General features: G+C 39.4%; 1 protein-coding gene across 1 annotated transcript in view; it reads right to left on the bottom strand.

Annotated features, from left to right (window-relative positions):
* Positions 1-860: 860 nt before the first annotated feature.
* LOC132526515 (disks large homolog 1-like) overlaps positions 861-24,985 on the bottom strand; it is a 1,013,093-nt gene continuing 988,968 nt past the window's right edge. Inside the window, exons 5-6 of the mRNA XM_060160866.1 lie at positions 17,112-17,273; positions 861-920 (exon numbers count right to left, since the gene is read on the bottom strand). Coding sequence (XP_060016849.1) covers positions 861-920; positions 17,112-17,273 — 222 coding nt within the window. The remainder of the gene's footprint in view (positions 921-17,111; positions 17,274-24,985) is intronic.

A 24,985-nucleotide genomic window follows, 5' to 3' on the forward strand; every position in this document is an offset into this window, starting at 1 on the left:
AACGGTTAAAAACACTGTTGTTCAACATCGTATCTCATACGTGAATCATCTCCATAATATTTTATTGAGGATTTTCTAGCCTCTGTTTGAATACCTTCAGTGACAGGAAGCTCACTATCTTATGAGGCAGCCCATTATATCTTTGGACAGCTCTACTGAAAAAAAATAGCTCACATAGACTCTGTCTTCTCATTGTTTACGCTAGAGGTCACAGTATCTAGAGAGATTATATACAATAGTTGCTTGTTATAAACAATTTGAAGCCACGAATGACCATGTCCTCTAAGCTGAGTTTCTTCTCCAGGGACCACATCATTCATGCCTTTGATGTTTCCATTTGACATGGTTTTAATCCCCTCACCAGCCTATTTGCCCCTCCCTGGAAGCACTCCAATTTGCTGCCATTCTCCCTGAAATGTGCTTCTCAGACCCTATTGCTCCACTCTGGAACAGTGCAGAATTATTGCCTCTTTGTTCTTGATATAACAATTGCAATAGTGTAGCCAAAAATCACACTGACTTTTTTGAGAGCCCCATATATAGACAACTCTTTGAACTGACTTATGCTGAACCACTCAAGCTTCTTTTTCTTTATCATGTGTTGCTGATTTGTTCTCCATTGATCATTCTAAAGAAGTAGAAATGAGAAGAGAAGGGAAAGGAAAATAGAGACTAGAGAAACAGGAAGGGAAGGTGGAGGTAGCCACAGGAATCTGGCAGGGAGTTAGGGTGCGGAGCTTTGAGCACATGTAATAAAATTCAAGCTGGCCAATGACAGCATTCTTAATCTCAGTAACTGCCCCAAATGTGTTTATTATTATCTTCGGTATACAAATGTAGAAACTAGGGTTCAGAGAGGTTCAGTGATTTCCCAAATGACACCAAGCCCACATGACCCAGCAACTCTGGTAAAGCACCTGCTAAAAGAAAACAATAACATCACCACTGTGTAGACTGGTCTTTTATATATGGATTCTTTAAAATTTGTTTTTAAAGAGCTATTTCATCAGTGGTTACACAAATATTCGAAGCCATATCAGAGGTAACTAATGATGAGGCAGATGTTATTCTTATTGAATCAAACTGATACATGCAATTTCACTGGAGAGATTGAGGATGAGAGAGGTTTTTGTCCATTTTCAACAACATCAGTTTGGCCCTTTGAGAAAGCTGAAAATTGGCATCAACAAACAAAAAGTTAGTGATAACAATTTCCAGCAACATTTCCTGGAAATTGGAATAAGTAAACCTCTGTGATCTGCTAAGTAGGACACACCTGATTCTCTGCTTTTCTTGAGAAATAGAGGAATAAACTCTGGCCTGGGAATCTGGGAATCTGGGACCCAGATTCCTGTCTCGGCTTTAGCATTAAGTGTGTGTCTGCCTGGGGAAAATCTCATAACCTATCTGACTCTTAGTTTCTTTATGTGTAAAATAATGGAGTTAGACTGTTATTTCACATGTTCCCACTCAGTTCTAAGCTCCATAGTTCTATGGTCTTACTATTGAACACCAGGTCATCTGGCTCTTTAGGGAATTTATTGCCTAGGTCCATGCAGCACATTCTCTAAGTTATATCAGGGTATCATGTCGTCTAAGTAGGAACTCCCTTTTCTGACTCATATAAATATGTTGAATGTCTAGTGGCAGCTCTGCTTTAATTGTTCATAATAGAGAAATGAAGCCTGTTTTTGAAATTCTATATTTAAGTTTTGGTTTTTTTAAAAATGAATTTATTTATTTATTTTTGGCTGCGTTGGGTCTTCGTTGCTACGTGTGGGCTTTCTCTAGTTGTGGTGCGCGGGCTTCTCAATGGGGTGGCTTCTCTTGTTGCGGAGCACAGGCTCTAGGCGCGCGGGCTTCAGTAGTTGTGGCTCACGGACTCAGTTGCTCCGCGGCATGTGGGATCTTCCCGGACCAGGGCTCGAACCCGTGTCCCCTGCATTGGCAGGCGGATTCTTAACCACTGCGCCACCAGGGAAGCCCCAAGAAATTCTATATTTAAGTTTTATATTGCTTGTTTATAAGTAAAAGCTGGTTATATAAATGTCTTACTGTTCCCTGAGAAAATAAACCACCAATAAAACAACTTATTAAATTTCCTCACATATAACATGAAAAGATAAAACTGGAACATCTCCAGAGCACCCGATCTGAGGTTCAATCACTAGAATTTCAAACTGAGCTCTGAAATGACTTCCACGTGTGCCCTGTGGTTTAATGGCCCATCGGGTGGGGGTGGGGTAGGCTGTCCTGCCTGGTGCTATGGGCAGAGGGGCCCCAACAAGAGCCTCTAGAGTGCATTTTAAATGCACTTACCTGTGACTCCAAATCGGCCACAAGCTCAAACACACTCAGTGTTCTGCCATTACATAAGGAACAAATCATCTGCCTTCAGAGTGATTTTGCTGAGTCAGTTGGCCTGGGGGAAGACATCCTGGGAGTGCTGCTTTGGGGTTAAATTCACTCACTTGACTCTGGCAATTCCTCTGAGAGTTGGGGAAAATCAATTCAATGTTCTCTACCATATTTTCTCATAGAACGTTCTCTCAAATAAACCTCATGAGGCTTCTTTTGTCCATGCCTATAGAGGAATTTGAAAATTGCCTCCCGGAACGCCATTCGTAACTTAGTAAGGTTAGTTCTGTTCACTAAACGATTTGTGCACATCTTGATTTCCTTAATATATTTAAGTTTTTCATAGAGAAAGGCTCTATCTCTTATTTCTTTTATTGTCTCCCATGGTGTTTAGTAAAGCCCTGGTAATACACATGGCAGTCATTCAATAAACACTGTGGCATCATGGAGTTCAAGACAGCAGTTCCCAATGTTAGTAACAAAGTCACCTGGAGAGGAAATAAAATACAGATTCCAGGATTGGTGAAGTGGGATGGGGCTGGGCTGAAACACACCTAGTTTCAGAACTACTTGTTTAAGTGTCTCAGTTGGTAGTAATGGCAGCCACAACCGACACTGACGGAGAAAACAGCAGTGGTCAATACGATAAAGTGTTGGAGTTCAAGCTCCGCCATTTCTGACAATATGTTTTTAGGAAAGTATTTCAGTTCTCTGGGCCTAAGGTTTTCTTCCCCACCTACCTTCCTTCTGTACTATGGGAAAGTTGGACCAGATCAGTGGCTTCCTGACTTTCTTGACCTTGATTACAGAAAGAAATATACTTTACATTGTGAGTCAGTATACACCCGCACTTAACTGAAGCAAACGTTTCTACTTGTGATGTACTCTCATATTTTCTATTCTGTTCTTTTATTCTATTCTAAAATTATCAAGTAAATTGATTTCACATCTGCTAATGGGTCAGTTGCAGTTTGAAAACCCTGAACTTGATGATTTCTACCATCCCCTTCAGTTTTAAAACTGTATGGTTCACATTTGCTGGTGAATAATTCAGCAGTGTGACTAAGAGTGAGGGGTCTGACGTCAGACTAGCTGAACTCATACCCCACATCTATCAAGGACTCAATGTGTAACCGTAGAAAAGTTTTTCTAACTTCTTAGCACTCATTTTCCTTGTCCATAAAGTGGGAATCATAAGAAAACCTACCTTACAGAGTGGTTAAATGGAATAACCTAATGCATGTAAAGCATTTGGAATAATGCCAGCATATATTAGGAATTCAATAAATACTACATTTTAGGGCTTCCCTGGTGGCGCAGTGGTTGAGAGTCCGCCTGCCGATGCAGGGGACACGGGTTCGTGCCCCGGTCTGGGAAGATCCCACATGCCGTGGAGCGGCTGGGCCCGTGAGCCATGGCCGCTGAGCCTGCGCGTCTGGAGCCTGTGCTCCGCAAGGGGAGAGGCCACAACAGTGAGAGGCCCGCGTACCACAAAAAAACAAAAAAAACCCCTACATTTTATATTGTTATTATTTCTCCTAAAACAAACTCTAGACAGAAAACTTGGTGAGTGAATATGAATACAAAGAAAGAAAAATTCATGAGGTTGAAGTTTAGACCTTAGCAGCTGCCTCATAGTACTCCCCTGCCAGCCCCCACCAAAGGAACCTAGTAATTTTGTTGAACAAACGTAAATGAACAAATACAAACTACTGATATAACCAAAATCTCCTTGTTAAAGAAAACCCCAGGTAACATACACTTGATTTCAACAACAAAATTACACCATACAGGGCTTCCCTGGTGGTGCAGTGGTTGAGAGTCCGCCTGCCGATGCAGGGGACACGGGTTCGTGCCCCGGTCCGGGAAGATCCCACATGCCGCGGAGTGGCTGGGCCCGTGAGCCGTGGCCGCTGAGCCTGCGCGTCCGGAGCCTGTGCTCCGCAGCGGGAGAGGCCACAACAGTGAGAGGCCCGTGTACCGCAAAAAAAAAGAAAAAAAAAAAAAAAAAAGAAAAAATTACACCATACAAAATCGTGCTAGAGTCATCCCTTTGAGTTTAAAGCAGTGGGATTTGATCTGTATTTAGAATTAGTGGAGTATGATAATAAATACACTGCTAGACGTAGAACAAAAACTATTTCCATCTTTATGGGTTAATAATATTCTCTAGACTTAAATGGTTAATGTGTGAATTTAATAAGTGTGTTAAATATCTCTATTACCCAACATTTACTGGATATCCACTTGTTACTATGAAGTAATGCTTTTAAATTTTTTAACTAATACATTTTAAAGTAATACAAAATTACATATCTAAATCAATGCTTCCCTCCAAGTAGCTACCTTGAGAGATTGTACACGTGTTCTAACATCCTCCAAAACCAGGCACAAAGCAGAGTACATTTCCTTATGCTTCAGCACAGTCTTGTTTGGATCACTCAAAACCTGGCTGTGTTCCCAACTTACTTGCTATACTTTATTGGAACTAGCCAAAGAGACATTCACTTTCATATGAAAGACAACAATTTTGGATAATCCAACTTTGCTTAGCTGAGATGGGGTATTCCATAGTGTAAAACCATTCTCTTAAGGACAGCAAGTGTGAAAATATAACAAGAGCCCATGTCTACTGAGAGTTCACAGAGCTGATTAATTTTAAATTCGGATTTGCTGTTGCATACACATACATTTTCTACTTTATAAATAATTACTATTTACTGAGCACCTACTAGGTGCCTAATCCTAAAGACTTCCCATGTATTATCTTAAGTAATTCTTCCAATAACCCTGTGAGTTATTATTTATAATAGGGGAAAGTCAACAGATTTGCTGAAGAGCACAGCTAGAAAGCAAAAAAGCCAGAATTTGAATATAAGTAGGTCCGATTCTAAAATCCATCTGCTTTCCCCTGTAAGCTATTGCTTTTCTGGATTATCTGGGAAAGAGTTAAGAATTCTAAAGCCCAATCAATGTCAACACTTATTTATGAATGAATGTGTGAGATCTGAAATAATTTCTATATACCTTTGCTAATAAAAAAGAATTGAAAACATGCTTGCTAAAAGGTTACGACTCCGATTTTTGGTAATGGGGGAACTACTGATGGGCAGCCTTTATGAGCCTTATGTATATTATTTCTAATTCTTATAGAAAGCCTTGGCAGTAATCCTAGTCTTGAGAAGAACTGTGTTGAGTCTTGGGTTAACTCTTTAGGAATATCTTAAATCTACAAATAATCATTAATGACAGTTAGGATTGTTCTAAACACTCTTCATTTTTTAAAAAAACTTATGCCTTTAATATACATAACAATCTAATATTTCTTAGAGAAAATTCATTATTATTGTTGTTATATTTATTACACAGCTGAGAGAAATAGGAGATTTGGATATCATTCCGCTGACTTATCTTTCCAGAGCCATGGTGGGCACCCATTAACCCATGGTGGGCTAGTTCTAGAGAGCATTCTTGAATTGTGAGGTGCTGTGGTAGGTCCTATGCCCACCATTTTCTTCTTCCCTTTTTCCAACTTCTGGCTTAAATATCCAGGATTATTTGAGGTATGCTGTTGGTACCCTTTCCAATTAATGATAATTGAAGCAAGAATTGTTTCATTTGCTTAATTTTGACCAGGAGCTTTTGTGCCTGGATTCAGTATGTCTGTCAAGGCCATATTTCACTCAACCACTTTCCTCTCACCAAGGTCTGGGGCTGGAACAAAATGCATTATTCACAAATATGCAAATCTCTGCCAAACCCTTCTTAGGTTTTTATTAACTAAGAGCTTCTCAATTTAGCCTCACAAATCTGTCCCTCCCCCCCCCCCCCCCCCCGCAAGACCAGATGCTTCCTGAACCATCAGGTCAGCTGCTTCTACCATCTAGTGGTGAGAGACTGAAATGAATGAAGGTTACATTTTTGAAAATTACTTTTTTTCTAAACTAGCAAAATCAGCTTAGTTTTCTCATTAGTAATATTACTAAAGGCACTATGGCTAGAAAGGAAAAAAATAATACATTTTTTCAGTTGATGGTCAAGATCCCATGACTATTGGAGTCAAATATATCTCATAAGGTTTTTTCTTTCCTTCTTCCTTCCTTTTCCCCTCTCTCCCTCTCACCCTCTGCCTCTTTTTTCCTTCCTTTCTTTCTTTCCTTCTTTCCTTCTTCCCTTCCTTCCTTCTTTCTTTCTTCCATCCCTCCCTCCCTCCTTCCCTCCTTCCTAAAATTTGTGATCAAGTAACAAGGCACGTAGGGACTTCCCTGGTGACTCAGTGGTTGAGAATCCGCCTGCCAATGCAGGGGACGTGGGTTCGACCTCTGGTCCGGGAAGATCCCACACGCCATGGAGCAACTAAGCCCGTGTGCCACAACTACTGAGCCTGTGCTCTAGGGCCCGTGAGCCACAACTACTGAGCCTGTGCACCACAGCTACTGAAGCCCGTGTGCTCTAGGGCCCATGTGACGCAATTACTGACCCCCGTGCTGCAACTGCTGAAGCTGTGTGCCGAGATCCCGTGCTCTGCAACAAGAGAAGCCACCACAATGAGAAGCCCATGCACCGCAATGAAGAGTAGCTCCCAGTCACTGCAACTAGAGAGAAAAGCCTGTGTGCAGCAACGAAGACCCAACACAGTCCAAAAAAAATAATTAATTAATTAAATTTTTAAAAAAGTCATCTAGTGTTTGGTCAACTCAATTCTAGGCACTACAGAGGTGCCACATGTTTTTAATGTATAAGATATGATCCTCTTTTACTAGAAATGTATAACAGTTTAAAAAATAGAAACATTAGACTACTAAGGGGATTACTACTACTACTACTACTAACATTGTAGTAAATTACTCACTGCTTCATGGTCTCCTCAGTGGTCCTCTCTGGCCATAAAACCCCCAACATGGTGGTACTGTTCCCTGTGTTTCAGTCCCCAGCAGCCTCCTCTTCCTTTCCTGAGCAATCCCATCCACACTGCTTCAACTACACAGAAGATGCCCAAGTCTCCATTTCTGGATCAGATCTCTCTAAATTCCCAGATCTTTATTTCAAACTGCCTGTTAAACCCTTCTACCTGAGTGCAACATCAATATCTCAAACTCAGTTATCCAGATCTAACCTCAGAATCTTTTCACCCCATCCTTAAATCTATTCTTCCTTTAGCAGTCTTGACTACATTTCACGATACCTCCTCTACACAACTGGTCAAATAAAAAATGTGTGGATTAACCTCTATTTCTCTCTCCTCTATCTTCTATACTTAATAGTTCTCAAGTTCCTGATGATATCTTTTCCTCAATAATCTTTCTAGTTTATTCCATCCTCCATCCCCAATGTCTCTGCTGTATCTCAGAGCTTGTCCACCTGTTGCATTTTGCCTGACGTCCTTGATTGTGATACACCCTTTTCTTGTTTTTCTTCCACTCTGCTACATGACATGACTAATGGTCTAATTTGCAAATCTGACTAGGTCTCTCCTCTTTTTAAATTGCGTAGTCATTCCTCATTACCTACAAGGTGAAGTCCAATCTCTACATAAGGCCCTTCATTACCTGTTCCCATCTATCTCCCTTGCTTGATGGCATGCTTTGGACCCACTTCTGTACCCCTTCTTAATCCTTATATTCCATCCCTCTGCCCTACTCAATTATAAATAAAAATAACCTGCCATTTCTAGAGTTCTTCCATACTGATAGACAACTGCTGGAGTCTAGGACAAACTTTACCTTTCTGCTTTATCTCCAACTTCCTTCAAGTCAAAATAAGCTCCTCTATAATGCTTACTCTGACCATGCCTGTCCCTAGATCTCCAGCTCAGAGAAAATTAAACCATTTCTCTAGGTCTTGGGAGCATTTTCCTCTTCTTTGCTACTTTCTTTATTGCACATAACATGACATGTTATAATGTATACATCTCCAAGTTTGTGAATCTAACTATTGCTTGTAAGCAACTTGAAGGCATATTCCTCTTTGTATCTTCAGGGAATAACATAGAGCCCAGCATACAGGAGAAGGTCGAAGAGATTTTACTGTACAAATGAATGAACTGATAAATAAATGAATCAATCAATACACATAAGAGGTTCTGTTCATATTAAACTTAACTGCATCTCAGAAATGCTAGATGATTTTCCTGAGGTTACCCAGCCAGAAAGTACAGAGTCAGGATTCAAACATTTATTTTTTTGGCTCCAAAGTCCATGAGGTTTTACAATAACCACACTACTTTTTGCCTGAAAGTAATGAAAACCTGAACAGGGATAATAGCTGTGGATAAAGAGAGGAAGATGAGAGCACTAAGACATTTGAAAACAAAGGAGAGATTAAAATTTAAAAATCCATAAATGTTTCTAGTTTAGAAAATTAAAATAATACTAATACATACTAATATCAAAACATCAATAGCAATAAGGATAGTTGCCATTTTTGTGTATTTCTTATGTGTCAAACACTGAGCTCTTTTTACAGAGCTCAGACTTTATAGAAACATATGAGTGAATGCCATTATTTTACAAATAAAAAAACTGAGGCTGAAGGAGGTTAAAAAAACATAAGCAAGTTCACACAGCCAGTAAGTAGAGGACCAGGTACTCAATCTGACTGAGGCTGCTTCCAAGGCCAGAATACATTTTTATGTTAAACTTTTCTATTGGTTGTAATCGTCATCATATATGTGTCTGTTATAGTATTTTCAGAAGTCTATGTGTCCAAACAAAAAACAATTTTATTTGGGAAAAAAGGTCTCGTGACCAAACACGTTTGGAAAATACTGTGTGTTAACCACATCCCCATCTTAGAGGTTTATATTTCATATTATCATATTAGAGCCCGAGAAATCATTCAATTAGTTAATGGACTTAACCTCTCAAATGTTTTCAGCATTCATCTCTTTATTTTCTTTATAATGCTGACAAAATCCCACCAGACGCACTTTGGGAAACCCTGGTTTAGTTTCACTGTAGACGTCAATGAGGGAGAAAGAAAAAAATAAAACAAAACAAAAATAAGATGTGGTCCAGTTCACAGGAGCTTACGCATTTATTAGGAGCAAGATAAATGGAATATCTAAAGGAAAGGACAATACCTAGTTCCACAAAATTATTTAGGTTGATAGAATAAGGTGCATATAAAAAAGCTAACTATGCAAACTCCATGTGTCATAGGACGTTATAACCAAGTGGAGTCGGTCAAGAGTTAATAGGAAAGACTTCACGAAGAAAGATTCATTGTACTGTTGGCTAAAACATACTTTCCTATAAGGCAGGCTCTGGCAACCCTGTTAAGAAAATAGTTGTGCAACAAAGTACACGTTATTTTTCCTGCCTGCAGTTCTGTATATTAGCTTCCTCATTTGTGAGAAATCGCCCCCTATAATTTCCCCAAGCTTGCACTGCCTCCAGATTCTCCATTGTTTTTCCATATATATTCAACAAATGCCCAGTTGTTCAAGGGAATAAGAGTCTATCCTAACTTCTTATATTCTCACTTTTTGGTAAATCTTCCCAGAACTGTTTATTCTGGTCTCAATGAGAATTAGAAGATAGAAAATCATATTTATCTGATTAAAGCAATTCACACCAATCTATGAAAAAAACCCTTTAATCTTCCTTGTAAATAATCATTGCTGACTTTGACTGTAAGACATACCATTTTTTATGCACTCTAGGAGATGCTGCCAATTTTAATTGCAAGATGTCATTGATTTTAGGACACATCCAGATTTCAGATATGTAATACATGAGGAAATATCAGGTTTAAAATTGATGAAATTCTGTATCAGTGAGTAGGGGACAACAGATAGAGAAAAACAAGAAGTCTGTGCCTTAATTTCTTGCTTATTTTAATATCAATATCACTAATCCCCCAGAAGGCAATTATTCATAACTGTTCATATGCCATTTACAAATAACTAATTTAGCAAAGTATGTGTTGGAGGACTGAGAATATAATAATGAGTAAAACCAACATACACCCTGACCTTGAGGGCGTTCGTATAATGATGATATACTGACAGTAAATTTATTAAAACAAAACTAATGGTTATGAATAAAAGTAGAATCAAAACAACTGGTTGGATTTGTGGTCTAACAAATATCATGTTAATGTGAAACAGAGCATAGAGAGTAGCTTTATTCATTTATTGATCAATGTTAGAACGTGTAACTTCTACATTGCTCATTTCTGAAAATTATAAGATAGTTTATAAAATTAAACACACTTGGAATGAACATTTTAAGAGACGAATAACCAAATAAAAATGACAGAAATAGATCTTGCCAGGTCCTGGGAAGGAGAAGCATGAGGGTTGTGGTGTGGACTTACCTGGGTTCTCTTCACCTAGTGTGAGGACTGTATCTCAATACGGAAAACGCTCCAATTGCTCAAAACAAAGTATGTCTCCCTTGATGAGAAACAAATTCTTACAATCTCAAGGGATTCTTCAAAAGGGAGCTAGCTCCCAAATAACTACTTTTTGTCATGGGAAAGCAACACAATCCTTGGGAGTTTACTACCTGGTGAATTGAAATATTTTAAAGATAGAACCTATTTTCCTTCTATTTCCTCATCATGCTCCCATCTGTCACCACACTTCATGGTTCTCATTTAGGAAACTAAATGTCTTACACATTTGCTTACATTTTATATTTGCTTAACTTTTAAGAATAAGGTTATATGAAAAAAAATGACCTTCAAATTTTACACACCTGGAGCCAAGGAAGGAAAATTTGACATTAAGATCTCTTTAAAAATAGTAGAACCATTTAGAGGAAGGTAATATAACACAGGAGTGATAATGAATACAGATTTTGTATCCAGAAAGACCCGAGACACAAATATTGGCATTCCTATTCACTAGTTCTGTGGTTGAAGGGAACTATTTAATTTTAACATCAGGTATAATATCTCATAGAGGTCAAATGACATAAATAAAATAAATGATTTTGAAGTATTTGTCATTGTAGCAGGTTGATGATAATAACAAGATCAAAAGCGACATTTGCTTGTACTTACCATGTGCCAGACACTTACTAAACAGTTTACATGTATTATTTCATTCAATTAGTATAAAATCCTACGAGATAAATATTATTGGTACCTTCATTTTACAGATGAAGAACCTGAGATAGAGAGTTAACAGATACTCTGTAAAGAGTACTCTGCTAGATGCTTGGGGTCTCACAATACCTAAGATTCAGAAATTTGAAATCCTACTGCAGAGTGAAGATAAGTCATACATAATTAGAACTGAGGTTCCCTAGGACAGTGATGTGCATATTTATTTATTTATAACACCTTTATTGGAGTATATTTTTTTTTACAATGGTGTGTTAGTTTCTGCTTTACAACAAAGTGAATCAGCTATATATACATATATCCTCACATCACCTCCCTCTTGTGTCTCCCTCCCTCCCTCCGCATCCCACCCCTCTAGGGGTTCACAAAGCACTGAGCTGATCTCCCTGTGCTATGTGGCTGCTTCCCACCAGCTATCTATTTTACTTTTGGTACAGTATATATGTCCATGCCACTCTTTCACTTCATCCCAGCTTACAGTTCCCCCTCCCCATGTCCATAAGTCCATTCTCTATGCCTGTATCTTTATTCCTGTCCTGATCCTAGGTTCTTCAGAGCTATTTTTTTTTTAGATTCCTTATATAAATGTTAGCATACAGTATTTGTTTTTCTCTTTATGACTTACTTCACTCTGTATGACAGTCTCTAGGTCCATCCACCTCACTACAAATAACTCAATTTTGTTTCTTTTTATGGCTGAGTAATAGTCCATTGTATATATGTGCCACATCTTCTTTATCCATTCATCTGTTGATGGACACTTAGGTTGCTTCCATGTCCTGGCTATTGTAAATAGAGCTGCAATGAACATTTTGGTACATGACTCTTTTTGAATTATGGTTTTCTCAGGGTTTATGCCCAGTAGTGGGATGGTTGGGTCGTATGGTAGTTCTACTTTTAGCTTTTTGAGGAACCTCCATACTGTTCTCCATAGTGGCTGTATCAATTTACATTCCCACCAACACTGCAAGAGGGTTCCCTTTTCTCGACACCCTCTCCAGCATTTATTGTTTGTAGATTTTTGATGATGGCCATTCTGACTGGTGTGAGGTGATAGCTCATTGTAGTTTTGATTTGTATTTCTCTAAAGATTAGTGATGTTGAGCATCCTTTTATGTGTTTGTTAGCAATTTGTATATCTTCTTTGGAGAAATGTCTATTTAGGTCTTCTGCCCATTTTTGGATTGGGTTGTTTTTTTTTTTTTTTTTTGATATTGAGCTGCATGAGCTGCTTGTAAATTTTGGAGATAAATCCTTTGTCAGTTGCTTCCTTTGCACAATACCTAGGAATAAACCTACCTAAGGGGACAAAAGACCTGTATGCAGAAAACTATAAGACACTGATGAAAGAAATTAAAGATGATACAAACAGATGAAGACATATACCATGTTCTTGGATTGGAAGAATCAACATTGTGAAAATGGCTATACTACCCAAAGCCATCTACAGATTCAATGCAATCCCTATCAAACTATCAATAGCATTTTTTCACAGAACTAGAACAAAAAATTTCACAATTTGTATGGAAACACAGAAGACCCCAAATAGCCAAAGTAATCTTGAGAAAGAAAAAGAGAGCTGGAGGAATCAGGCTCCTGGACTTCAGACTATACTACAAAGCTACAGTAATCAAGACAGTATGGTACTGGCACAAACACAGAAATATAGATCAATGGAACGGGATAGAAAGCCCAGAGATAAACCCACACACATATGGTCACCTTATTTTTGAGAAAGGAGGCAAGAATATACAGTGGAGAAAAGACAGCCTCTTCAATAAGTGGTGCTGGGGAAACTGGACAGCTACATGTAAAAGAATGAAATTAGAATACTCCCTGACACCATACACAAAAATAAACTCAAAATGGATTAAAGACCTAAATGTAAGGCCAGACACTATCAAACTCTTAGAGGAAAACATAGGCAGAACACTCTATGACATAAATCACAGCAAGATCGCTTTTGACCCACCTCCTAGAGCAATGGAAATAAAAACAAAAACAAACAAATGGGACCTAATGAAACTTAAAGGCTTCTGCACAGCAAAGGAAACCATAAATAAGAGGAAAAGACAACCCTCAGAATGGGAGAAAATATTTGCAAATGATGTGCATATTTAAAATAATGTTTTACTGCCCTTTGTTTCCCCACCACCTATCATGATACGCCTAGTAGAGAGTCAATTAATACTTACTGAATTGATCTAAACTGGCCTTTATTACAGGCCAATTTCTTTTGTGGAAGATTCTAAGGTAGCATCTGAAGAGAAAGCATCCCCATCTGGAGGCAAGGAAAATAAACCGCTAAATTGCATTTCTCCTTCCAACCCCATACTTCACACTGGCCAAGCCACTCTAATGAAAACAGGCTAAGCAAGCCCATCTATCAGCCAGGCAGCCGTTGTCCTCCAAAGGCAGATGAATCTTAGAACTGAGGTTTCAGGTGCTATGCGGTGATGGAAGAAATGACTGTCAAACCTGCAACAATGAGATTACTCAGCTAATGGTTCAGAGCCCGCTGAATGTGACATTTAAACTGTTCTCCAGCAATCTCATACTCTGTTCAGGCATGCCACATGTAAGTTCCTAATTAATACTAGAGAACCCCATTGTCTTCTAAGTAGGATTCAGGGAGCGCTATATGATTGTGTGTTCTGCCTCCTCACTCTTCCCCCTTTTAATGCTTGACCCAAGAGCACCAGACAGATCAAAGAAGCAACAACGTTGAAAATATGCCAGGTCTAATGGAGAATTTGTACCCTCTTAGCATTTCTATAACTTTAATAGGCTTCCTTTATGAGAAAATAACACATTAGATTTTAATCATGGCAGGTTTGCCAAACACTTGAACTGTGATAATATAATAACTTCTTAACAACTTGATTAGGAAATGTGTCCTGTTGCTATAAAAATACATGTGCTTGAGCCTGATAGTGCAGTGCTGTGCTGGGCCAACTCGTCCTATCTCATGAGAGCCTCATGTGCCCATCTTTGCAAATCTATTCAGTAACTTCAGGTTGGTAGCCTGAAATCAGCAATGATGGGTGTGTTTACACCACGAAATTGGCAAACTCAACACATTGGGGTGTTTTCTTTTCTGGAAAAATTGTGCACATTTATCTCTATTATTGTTGCTGGTAGAAGAAAGGTACACAGTCTCTCCATTAAGACGATCTAAGAGTGTATCTTGTTCAGCACAAACAACACCTCTAGAGGGTCATGAGGGAAAAGTCCCGGCTCCAAAATAGCTACCTCACAGCCTGGGTGCAGAAGTCCTGGATGAGGTCACCTTTCCATTCTCTTCACAATACACTGGTGTGGGGGGGGGGGGTCACACCACTGAGCTGGTGATTCCAAAAAGGAAGGAAAGCCTATTCTAACCTTGATGTTTCATATCAGAGATTTACTATTCACAGGTGGCTACTTTTAAAGCAGATGTGGGAAACCTTTGATAAAAGACATCACTATAGTAAAAACATAAAAACCCAAAATTTTTTTAAAGAACATAGTAAGAAATAAGATAGAAGGGAGCAACAGAAACAGAAAACCTAAGCTAAGGAAAAGCCATCAACGGAAGACACTTAACTCTCAGATTCCTAGAATCAAGGGATAAAGGAGAGATAGGAAAGGTCCCTTTATATTTGAGATACGATCTTCAGAAAAAGCAAAATTTCCTTCAACTCTAATAGACATTTTCCAAATGAGGCACGGAGTAGCATAACACATGGTATAATCACCAAACTGTAGATGTTCAGATAATTATATTATCAAGTATATGCTAAAAATTTAATATACAACATGAAGATCTGATAGTGCTTTTATTATTTTGTTCATGTTTTTTACTGTTGCCAGGCTAGCTTTAGACTAGTCTCCATTGTCCTTCTCAGCTTAAAGCCATTGGGAGCTATGCTCTAGAGCTGATTAAAAAAGGAAGTGGTAGGAAGCGGGGCAAGACAAGTTGGGAGGCCAAAAAGGAAGGGAGGCTTCGTGGAGGTTCTTACAGGGATTCTTTCATCCGGTTAGAAAGAAAAACATCTGAAGTGTAAATATACTCTGTGCAGTCCAGTCTCCCAGCTCTGCCCTTTCTCAGTGTACACTGGTCAGCACAGATTAAGGATGAGCAATTGTTTGCAAAGATGAAAGGTCCTTAAAGCAGGAAGGTATTCATCTGACCACAGGATAGAATCATTGATTCCTAGAGTTAGACTGGAACTTAAGAGATAATTTTGTGTGCTCTCCTGCTGAAAAAGGAGTCCTTTCCACCATACCACTGCCAGGTCATCATGCAAGCCTGATTTCTAGGGACAGGGAATTCCTGCTTCGCAAAGTAGTACTTTTTGGGGGTAGTTCTAACTGTCAGAAGTTGTGGTCTTATAATGATCCGAAATATACATTCCTGTTAATTATGCACAGTGGTTCTGCTTCTGCCCACCAATATGGAGTTTCCTACATGACAGCCCTAAGTATAAGAAGGTAAATTCCTGTTCTCCAACCTTTAATCTACTCTTCTCCTGGCTAAAAATACCTATTTCCATCCATCAGTCAATGATTTCCAAAGAGACTCTGGGAAGAACTGAACAATGGATTCCAGAGGCAAAATATTTACATATTTTTACATATTACAAAATATTTACTGGCATTTGACAATTAGCCTAATATTCTAACTAATTTGTGGTAACTAGCACTAGTTTACTTGATAATGCGGTTTTAGGATGCCAGGGTATTAAACTATACCAACTTTTGGAGCTATATTAAACATAATTTAGCCTTTCTTTGATGTTCTGGAAGGTATAATAAGGTCCCAGAAGGCATCAGGTCACCCTTCATGGCTACATTTTTTATTGCAACACAGCTATATGAAAGTGCTAGTGAAGTGAATGTTGTAGCTAACAAAATAAAAGAAAAAATTTTTTAGCAATATCAAGGGGTTATTTGGTAGTTTTTTGTTTTGTTTTGTTCTACATTTCAATTGTCTTCTATTACATCACTGACTCTAGTTCCATTTTTCCTTTTTTGCCTTTAATCAACATTTATAAGCTTTTATCCAAGACACAAAATCCATAGCATCAGCAAAGCAAAAGACAGAGTAAACTGCACCCAAGGAACACAGAAAATCCTTACTCTCATTTCATTGTCCCTCTTGTCAAAATAGCATTTATCAAGAAATTGTTTTAAATTAAAGAAAAAAAGTAGAAAACGTTGGAAAAGTATGACACCACATAGAAAGAAATATAAAATAGAGCTGTTGATGAACGAACTCACGCATTTTCCTTTTTAGTCTACATGGTAAGGCAATTACTAGGTGTCATCGTGTTATATTTACTTCCTTTGTTTTATCTGGAGCCAAGAATAAGATGGAGAGAGAGATCTGAACAAAACTTGATGTCCTCCTGGACTTTGTAAATGCATGGTCAGCTTATTTTCCCTTTTAGTTTTTCACTGTTTGCTCTTTCCTTAGCCCATTCTCAACAACTAAAAGGATTTGCCAGATACTTCAACAAATAACTGTAAGAACTTCCCTGTGTCAGGAATTCCCAGTAAGCCTCCAAACCACAGAAAGACCCTTTGGCAACCATGTCTCACTGTAGCGTTTTAAAAGAGCCTCACTTAAGGCCAGCAAACATCTCCCTTAGCAATGCAAACCAGTCACTGCTGCCAGCTCTAAGAGCAAAAGAACTGACCTTCAGAGGAGAGATGTGTGACTGCAAGACGTATCCATGGACATTTTCTATTTGAGACAGGTTCTTTTCCGATACATGCACAAGTTCAGGGCCTCTCACTTCGTGGGTCAGTCGAGGTAAGGAATGATCATGTGGGGTGTCCTCATCTTGATAGCGATACTTCTAGGAAAAAAAGACAAGAAAGAGAAAAGCATTAGCGTTTGCAAAGGGTACAGTTCTGAACGTCACATTCTCATTTCATTTACGGGACACAGTGTGTACCTATTGCCGACATCACCAAACAGGCTTTGCTGCAGTCTCTTTTGGTGGTCACCATTAACCAAGTCAAGTGGAAGCAATCCTGAACCAATCATCAATACCAACCAATGCTTGTTTTTGCCTGCTAATGCACTATCTCTGTTTATAAAATACAGAAGGGTGATAACAAATAAGACTGAGACTATTTACCTAAGTAGGTGAGGAGGTAACCCTCCAAATGACCAGAGTAGCTAAATATGTGCTAAAAATTCTAGGTCAAGGATGGAAAAGAAAAAGTACTGAGCGAGAAGACAGAATTCTGATACAATCATTCAGGAAACCTAATTTTGATTCAGATTATGTCTAAGCCTTAAGTTCTCTAGGAAATAAGGGAAAATTTTTGCCACCTGAATTTTTTGTATTGGCTTTAAAGGAAGACAATCCTTTCTTACTTTCATATCCAAGGAAGAGGAGTGTTGATTTGGGTTAGTTGGACTCCAGGACAAAAGATCACAATTTCCAAAGATGGAGTTTTCTTTTAAAGGACTTAAAAATCAAGGCAAAGGGTCTGCCTATATTATATTGATATGATTCCCTGAGGGGAAAGAGATAATAGTTCCTTCTCTCTTGGTCCCTTTTCCTCTTTGTCATCTTCCTTCTATATGCCTATAATAGTAAGAGCATCCTCTGGCAAAGGCCGTGCTTTGAGTCTTCCAAGCAGACCTAAGGAAGCTGGCAGAGAAGGAAAAGGGTCAGGACAAGGCATGGTCAGTGGGAGAGTAGACATGGCCATGGGCCAACCTCCATCTTCAGCGTTGGCCTGGGTTTCCCTCTTTTCTGTCTCTCTTTGCTTCTCACCCCTTTTCCTTCAGACCTGTCCCATTAGAGTCTCATTATTTCAAGGCTACTGGTCTACTTGGGAAAGAAAAAAGGGAATACTCTATATCCTACCCCCAACCCAGTTAATAAAATGTTAGTTTGCCTTGCTTTGTCTTTGTTCCCTTTGAATGGCACAGGGATATTAGGGGCAATGGTCCAAACACTGTCATAACACTACCTCGGGCTTACCTGTGATGTCTAACCTCATCCCACTACCCATTTATTATCATCACCAACAGTTATTTTTATCACATCAGGTTACTAACAACACATCTTCTTAACAAAATCATGCCTATGTTTCTTTCATTTTTAGGTGAAAAATATGACTTCTTGGACATCGGTTCTCTGTCTGACTCATAAACTGACAGTAACAAGAAGAACCACCCAGGGTTGGCAATTCAATCTGATGTCCATTCTTACTCAGAAGTTGATTATCATTACTTGTATTTTCCAGGGAGGCTTTCTACAATGTTCCAAGCTTAATATTAGTTTCAAAACAAAAATTTCAGCTAAAAATATCTTGACTGAAGTTTGCAAAGATGCTCATCTATTTCTTTCACTGCAATTCCTCTTATCTATGATGCTCCATTTTACTTATGAGAAAACTAACATTTAGAGAGGTTAAGAGACTTGTCTAGGGTCCCCCTAACTAGTGGTCCTTAGAGCTGGGATGCTGTCCAGATAATTTGAATCTGAATCCTCTTTCTACTCTCATCATCCCCTCCTCTACTCACATAAGGCGATGAAGCCCAAGCCTGATAACAGAATCAGCAGCTTGGTATAAAACACTTCATGGAGAACACACAACAACCTTCATGGAGGTCAGAACATTTCCGTGAATTACAAAATACCATACTTTCATTTTCCTCACTCTATGAATAATTTGGGAAGGTAATCTGCCTCAGAAACAGGGATCCAGTTTAACATTCATTCTTGATCCGTTATGTATTGTTCACTGGAAGTGGACTAATGTCATACATATGCCCATTTTAGTGTCTCTGGCTTTCAGCCCATCTGCCCTCCACATCTCCTCCCCCTCTTCAATTTTCTCTCAGGGAGGCACTACCATCTATGCAATCACCCGAGCCAGATAAGTAGGAGTCAGTGAGACTCCATCCTCTCTTTCACCACCCCCTACCATCTGTCAATTTACTAAATCACTGAGTCTGCCTAATTTATATCTTAAATAGTTCTTGAGTCTACCCCATCCTCATCCCCCACCACCTCCACTAACCACTGCCCACGTTCAGGTTTTCAGCTCTCAGCTGGACCACAGCAACAGCCTCTGGACTGGTTAGACTGCTGCTGAGATTGCCCCTTTCCCATCCATCCTGTACGATATGCCAGGGAGCTGGCGTTCTGGATCTCAAACTGACAGAGTCCTTCTCTTCAAAACCCTTCAGTGGCTCCCACTGCCCACGTGACAAACCTTCAGCTTCCTTATCCTGCCATAAGCCACCTCCCAACACCACTACATGAGCTGAGTCCCCACTACTTCTAAACTCTTTTATCTCACCACTCTTACCTCAGGGTTATGGAATAAATATAAACCTATAAACCTATTTATATAAATATAAGTATATATATTTATATAAATATAAATATATACCTCAGGGTTATGGAATAAATATAAAGTTTTTTTAAAATGTTAAATATGCATAACATAAAATTTACCATCTGAACCATTTTTAAGTGTACAGTTCAGTAATATTAAGTATATTCACATTGATGTGTAACCAATCGTCAGAATCTTTTCATCTTGCAAAACTGAAACTCTATATACCCATTAAACAACTGCCCATTTTTCCCTTCTCCAGCCCCTGGCAACCACCATTCTACTTTCTATTTCTATGAATTTGACTATTCTAGATACCTTATGTCACTGGAATCATACAGTATTTGCTTCTCACGACAGGCTTGTTTCATAATGCCTTCAAGGTTCCTCCATATTGTAGCATGTGACAGGCTTTCCTTCTTTTTAAGGCTGAATAATATCCCATTTTATGTATATACCACATTTTGCTTATTCATTCATCTGTAGATGGGCAGTTGATGGCTTCTACCTCTTGGCTATTGTACATAATGCTGCTATGAACATGCACGTACAAAAATGTCTTTGGAACTATGCTTTCAACTCTTTAGGATCGATACCCAGAAGTGGAATTACTCGATCATATGGTAATTCCATTTTTAGTTTTTTGAGGAATTCTTTTAAGCTTTTTAAAATTTAACATATGTAAAGCCATATTCATGTCACTCATAACAGTCAGGAAGTGCTTGTGTTCTAAAACATAAAGACCCAAGAGCACCAAAAGTAAAATTTTGCAAAGTTAAAATGATTACGGAAGCTCCTCAAAGATTCCCGCAGTAGGATTCAGCTGGTTTAGAGAAAGATTTCATTCATTAAAAATAGACATCTCGGGCTTCCCTGGTGGCGCAGTGGTTGAGAGTCCGCCTGCCGATGCAGGGGACACGGGTTCATGCCCTGGTCCGGGAAGATCCCACATGCCGCAGAGCGGCTGGGTCCGTGAGCCATGGCCACTGAGCCTGTGCATCCGGAGCCTGTGCTCCGCAATGGGAGAGGCCACAGCAGTGAGAGGCCTGCGTACCGCAAAATAAATATTTAAAATAAATAAATAAAATAAAATAAAAAAAAAACAGACATCTCACTGAATTGTTTGCAGAAATAACTATCAGGACACAGATAATAAACTTACGTGGTATCTCAAAGAACTTACATAAATTACTTATCTTCATAAAATTATAACCCATTTTGAAGACTGATAGAGGCTTCAATTAGACTCTAAAATCAACCTTGATGCTCAATTAATGCTTTATTAGTAAAAATTGTTCATTTTAACATACATTGGTCCTCTGGCCTCAACTCTGACATTACCTTTTCTGGGAAGCTTTCATGAACTGCAAATCTGAGGTTTTGTGGGTGTTCCCATACTCCCTATATACTCCCCAAATCACAACTTTTATCATGCTATATGATTGTGTATATTTTGAGTTTTTACAGTGAACTATAAGGTTTTGTGAGAACTGGGGCCATTTGGTCTTGTTTATCCTTGTACCTCCAGTCCTTAGCCAAGTGCCTGGCACATATGCTCAATAACTATTCATTGAATAAAGTTATGAGTGACAGTTGAACAAATGGATGAAATGGATATAACTTGCTCAAGCTACAAAGTTATCTTGGCTGCTGGATGCAATCTCTTTCATTGCGTGAAACATTATGAACTCAGGTTTAAGCAAAAGAAAACAACCGCATCATTGGCTTGACACAATCTTAAAGGACATCAGATTCTTAAGTATTATATATCTCTCACCACATCTTTCCTTTCAGTAATATATGCTAAGAATACCAACTGAATATGAACCAGTTCTTGACCTTAAGAAGACCATAAATTATTAAGTGAGTATACATATGGGCAGGTAAGTCACAATGCATAGTGGTAATGACTGTAAGCATAAACTGAGTTTTGTGGGAGCAGAAATGGGTCATCACCAACTCTGTCTGAGGCTTTCAAGTTTGCAATAGGATCTAGAAAGATAACAGAAGGAGGTAAGGGAAATTCTAAGCAAAGACAACAATATATGCAGAGGAGATAAGTAATAAGAGGGGAATCATGTTCTGAGGGAATAGGGAGGTCTTGAAGTAGATTGTAGCAGATGCTATTGCCCCCGCCCAAATCCACGGAAATCCCTTCTATGCATTTAAGGCCCACATCTGCATACTTCACAGTAAGATTGTCCTTGCGTGATTAAAGCCTCCTCACTTAGATGTGTCTGGGAGTTATACTAGAAACCCCAAATCCCACCCCTCAAACTGAAACAAAATGCCCTGCAAATTACCCTCCAAAGCACCTGATAGCATCAGTCTGAAGCTAGACCGCCCCTGGGTCTACATTCTTGCAGAACTCCTTGGAGCTTTCCTTACTCCTTTAAGGGCCTTTCTTGGGAACTGCCTTCCAGAAATCATATATACACTACTACCCATTTTAGGTCTGCTTCTGGTGAACTGATGTTTAAGAATGGGATGCGAGGTGGAGCATGGCAGGAGACAAGGCTGAAAAGCAGACTGCTATCTATTGTAGGCAATAGGGCCCATCCAAGAGACCTAAAGAGTACTCTTCCTGGTACCAGCCAGGTATTCCTCCTCCTTTATTTTTGCAGTTTTCTCCAAGAGATGACTAAGCAAAAGACGACAAGAACCAGTGAGAAGTACCATATTTAACTGAAACATGAGCCTCCAGAGGAATCACCCTGATGTGGTTTAGTAAAATCTCTCTGCTTGGATTCAATTTCGGCTGGACCAAAAATGATTTTTTTGGTAATACTAAGACTACTATTAATATTAACACTATTAACAGAAATACTAATCCTAACACTAATAGTAATATTAAAACCAATAATAATAGCAGTTAATGCGCCAGGAACTATGCTAAATGCTTTATACACATCATCACACCTGTGAGATAGGTGTTCTCATCATCCTCTCCTGAGGCTTGGTTAGTTAGGCAGGTTTCTCCAAGCTTACATACCTGGTGAGTGGCAAACCAGGATTCAAACACAAGTTTGACTCTAGAGCTAGAGCACTTAAATATTCTTTTAAACTAATCAGGACTCAAAGATCTTAAGAGACTAACTTTATCTTCAGGAAACATAATTCTTAGGAAATCTTCAAGAGTCATCTAACAAGGGAGGTTAAACAACTCCACAGAGTTGTTTATAAATACCCTGATTTAAGAATCAGCTCTAATTTTCTGGGCAATTCTGAGTCCTCTCTCATTTCCAGGGCTTGTCTCTTAGGTACTGATGCCATACTGGGCATCTTTGAGGGTTTCTGCATTGCCTGTAAAAGGAGGGCCATTGAGGAAGGCCTCTGTTTTGAAACCTGTGTCTTCTTCTTTTCCTCTCCTCAGCCTGGTCCTTTGGAGGGGACTCTGGAGCAACAGAACTTTGGTAAACAGATTATATCTTCTCTCCCGGCTCTAAGAGGAGTGAGGCAGAAGTGCTCAGGACAGGGAAGACTGGTTATTATTCACGTCCCCTGTCACAGATCATTTTGTCCCTGACTTTGGAATCCTATCCCTTTCCCCCTTCTGAAGTTTAGCCTCTACCCCTGGGGCTCCTTCATCAGGCAAACATTTTCAGGTCCTTGATAATCAGATTGGTGTCATCACCTCTTGGAAGCATTCTCTGACTGCTAAGGTTAAAAGGATGTCCTTTCTTTATGCTCCCAGAGTGTTCTGCATGGATTCCTGTTATTGAATAGCAACAACTCTATACCACAATGATCTGTGTGCCCATCTCTCCTACTAGCCCATGAGAGCCTCTGAGCAGAGATGGAGTCATAGTCACCTCAATCTCCAGTGCCCCATAGTAAGATACACAGTAAGAGACCAACGAATGTGACTTTAACTGAACTAAACTTAAATCATTTGAGCAATAAATTTGACCAAAAAGCCCTCCCACCTGAACCTGCAAGTAATCATACTGGTACTGCTTTTCTACCACAGGACCTCCATGTGGATGGCCAAAGGCTGGGAAATTCAACCAGACTCTGCTCACCACATTCTGTTGATGCCTGTATGAATCAGAACCGTCCTAAGTTACCCAGGATTCAAACGCAGGCGCCTACATGCATCTGATCCACCACTGGATGTTCTGCACAGTCTGGAAGATGGTGCTGCACCATGGGCACAGTGTAGACCAGCTGAGGGAGAAGTCACAAATCTTTCAAGGCCTCATAAATAAAAACCCGAATCTATCTCTGCTTCTGCATAAAAAGTGCTCTGCTTCCCCCTTGCAGCAGGAGTTGGCACTGTTCTGATGAGACAGAGAAACAAATCAAACTCTGAGAACCGGAATATGTTTGGTGCTCTTGAAAGGTAAGTAATATTATAATGCCTAACAGTTAGTGGATGTTGTCCGCTTTTCTAAGAGTGTTATAGAAAGTATCCCATTTAAGACTTACAGCAACACTATACAGCAGGTACAAAATTAAGGAAGGATTACAGTTTCTTCCACAAAGCCTGACATTGAGGAAATGCTCAAAACCTCTTAGTTCCTTGGCTTCTGTTACTATAGCAACAAATAGCATTTTCTGCGTCAAGTCTTATCTCCCCCTCTGGAATCTAAGTTCTTTGAGGCCAGGAGTCCCTGCTATCTCTGTCTGTCTCCCGCAGAGTGTCAGGTCAGAACAATGGCCACAGAGAGTGTGTCCAATGGAGCCGGCTGACAATGCTGCCGCTGGAAGGAAGTCTCTCAGTTTTAAAAATGTGCTTTGGCAGAAGACAAGCACAGACTTTAGGAGAAGCATGAAGTCACTTAGAAAGTTGAAAATAAATAACAGACTGCAAAGAGTGATGATCCCTAAGAAAGAAGTGAATGCAGCTCAGAAAACAGGAAAAACCCAAAGAGGCCGGAAAGCAGTCTTGAAAAATGAATTACATGGAAATGAAGGGTTTTCACTTCCTCTCAAGACTGTATACGTTTAACTTTCAAAACAGGCTATTCTCATCCAGGCCCTGCCAGCCACCATCTTATTTTGAGGGAAATATTTTGTTTAAATACTTCGCTATTCCTTTACCGGAATTTTATTTACCAGAGACTCGGGCAGTATGTAGCCAGCCAGCTCTCTTTTCCAGCTGCTTCCTTTTTGCATGATGTCTTAGCCTATCTGTGACCTGTGACCCACCTCCACTGCCACACCTACGGCATCCTCTCTCTAACCCACTGCCTCCCTTTCT

Source organism: Lagenorhynchus albirostris, chromosome 9 (genome assembly GCF_949774975.1).
Source record: "Lagenorhynchus albirostris chromosome 9, mLagAlb1.1, whole genome shotgun sequence".
Classification (NCBI taxonomy): Eukaryota; Metazoa; Chordata; class Mammalia; order Artiodactyla; family Delphinidae; genus Lagenorhynchus; species Lagenorhynchus albirostris.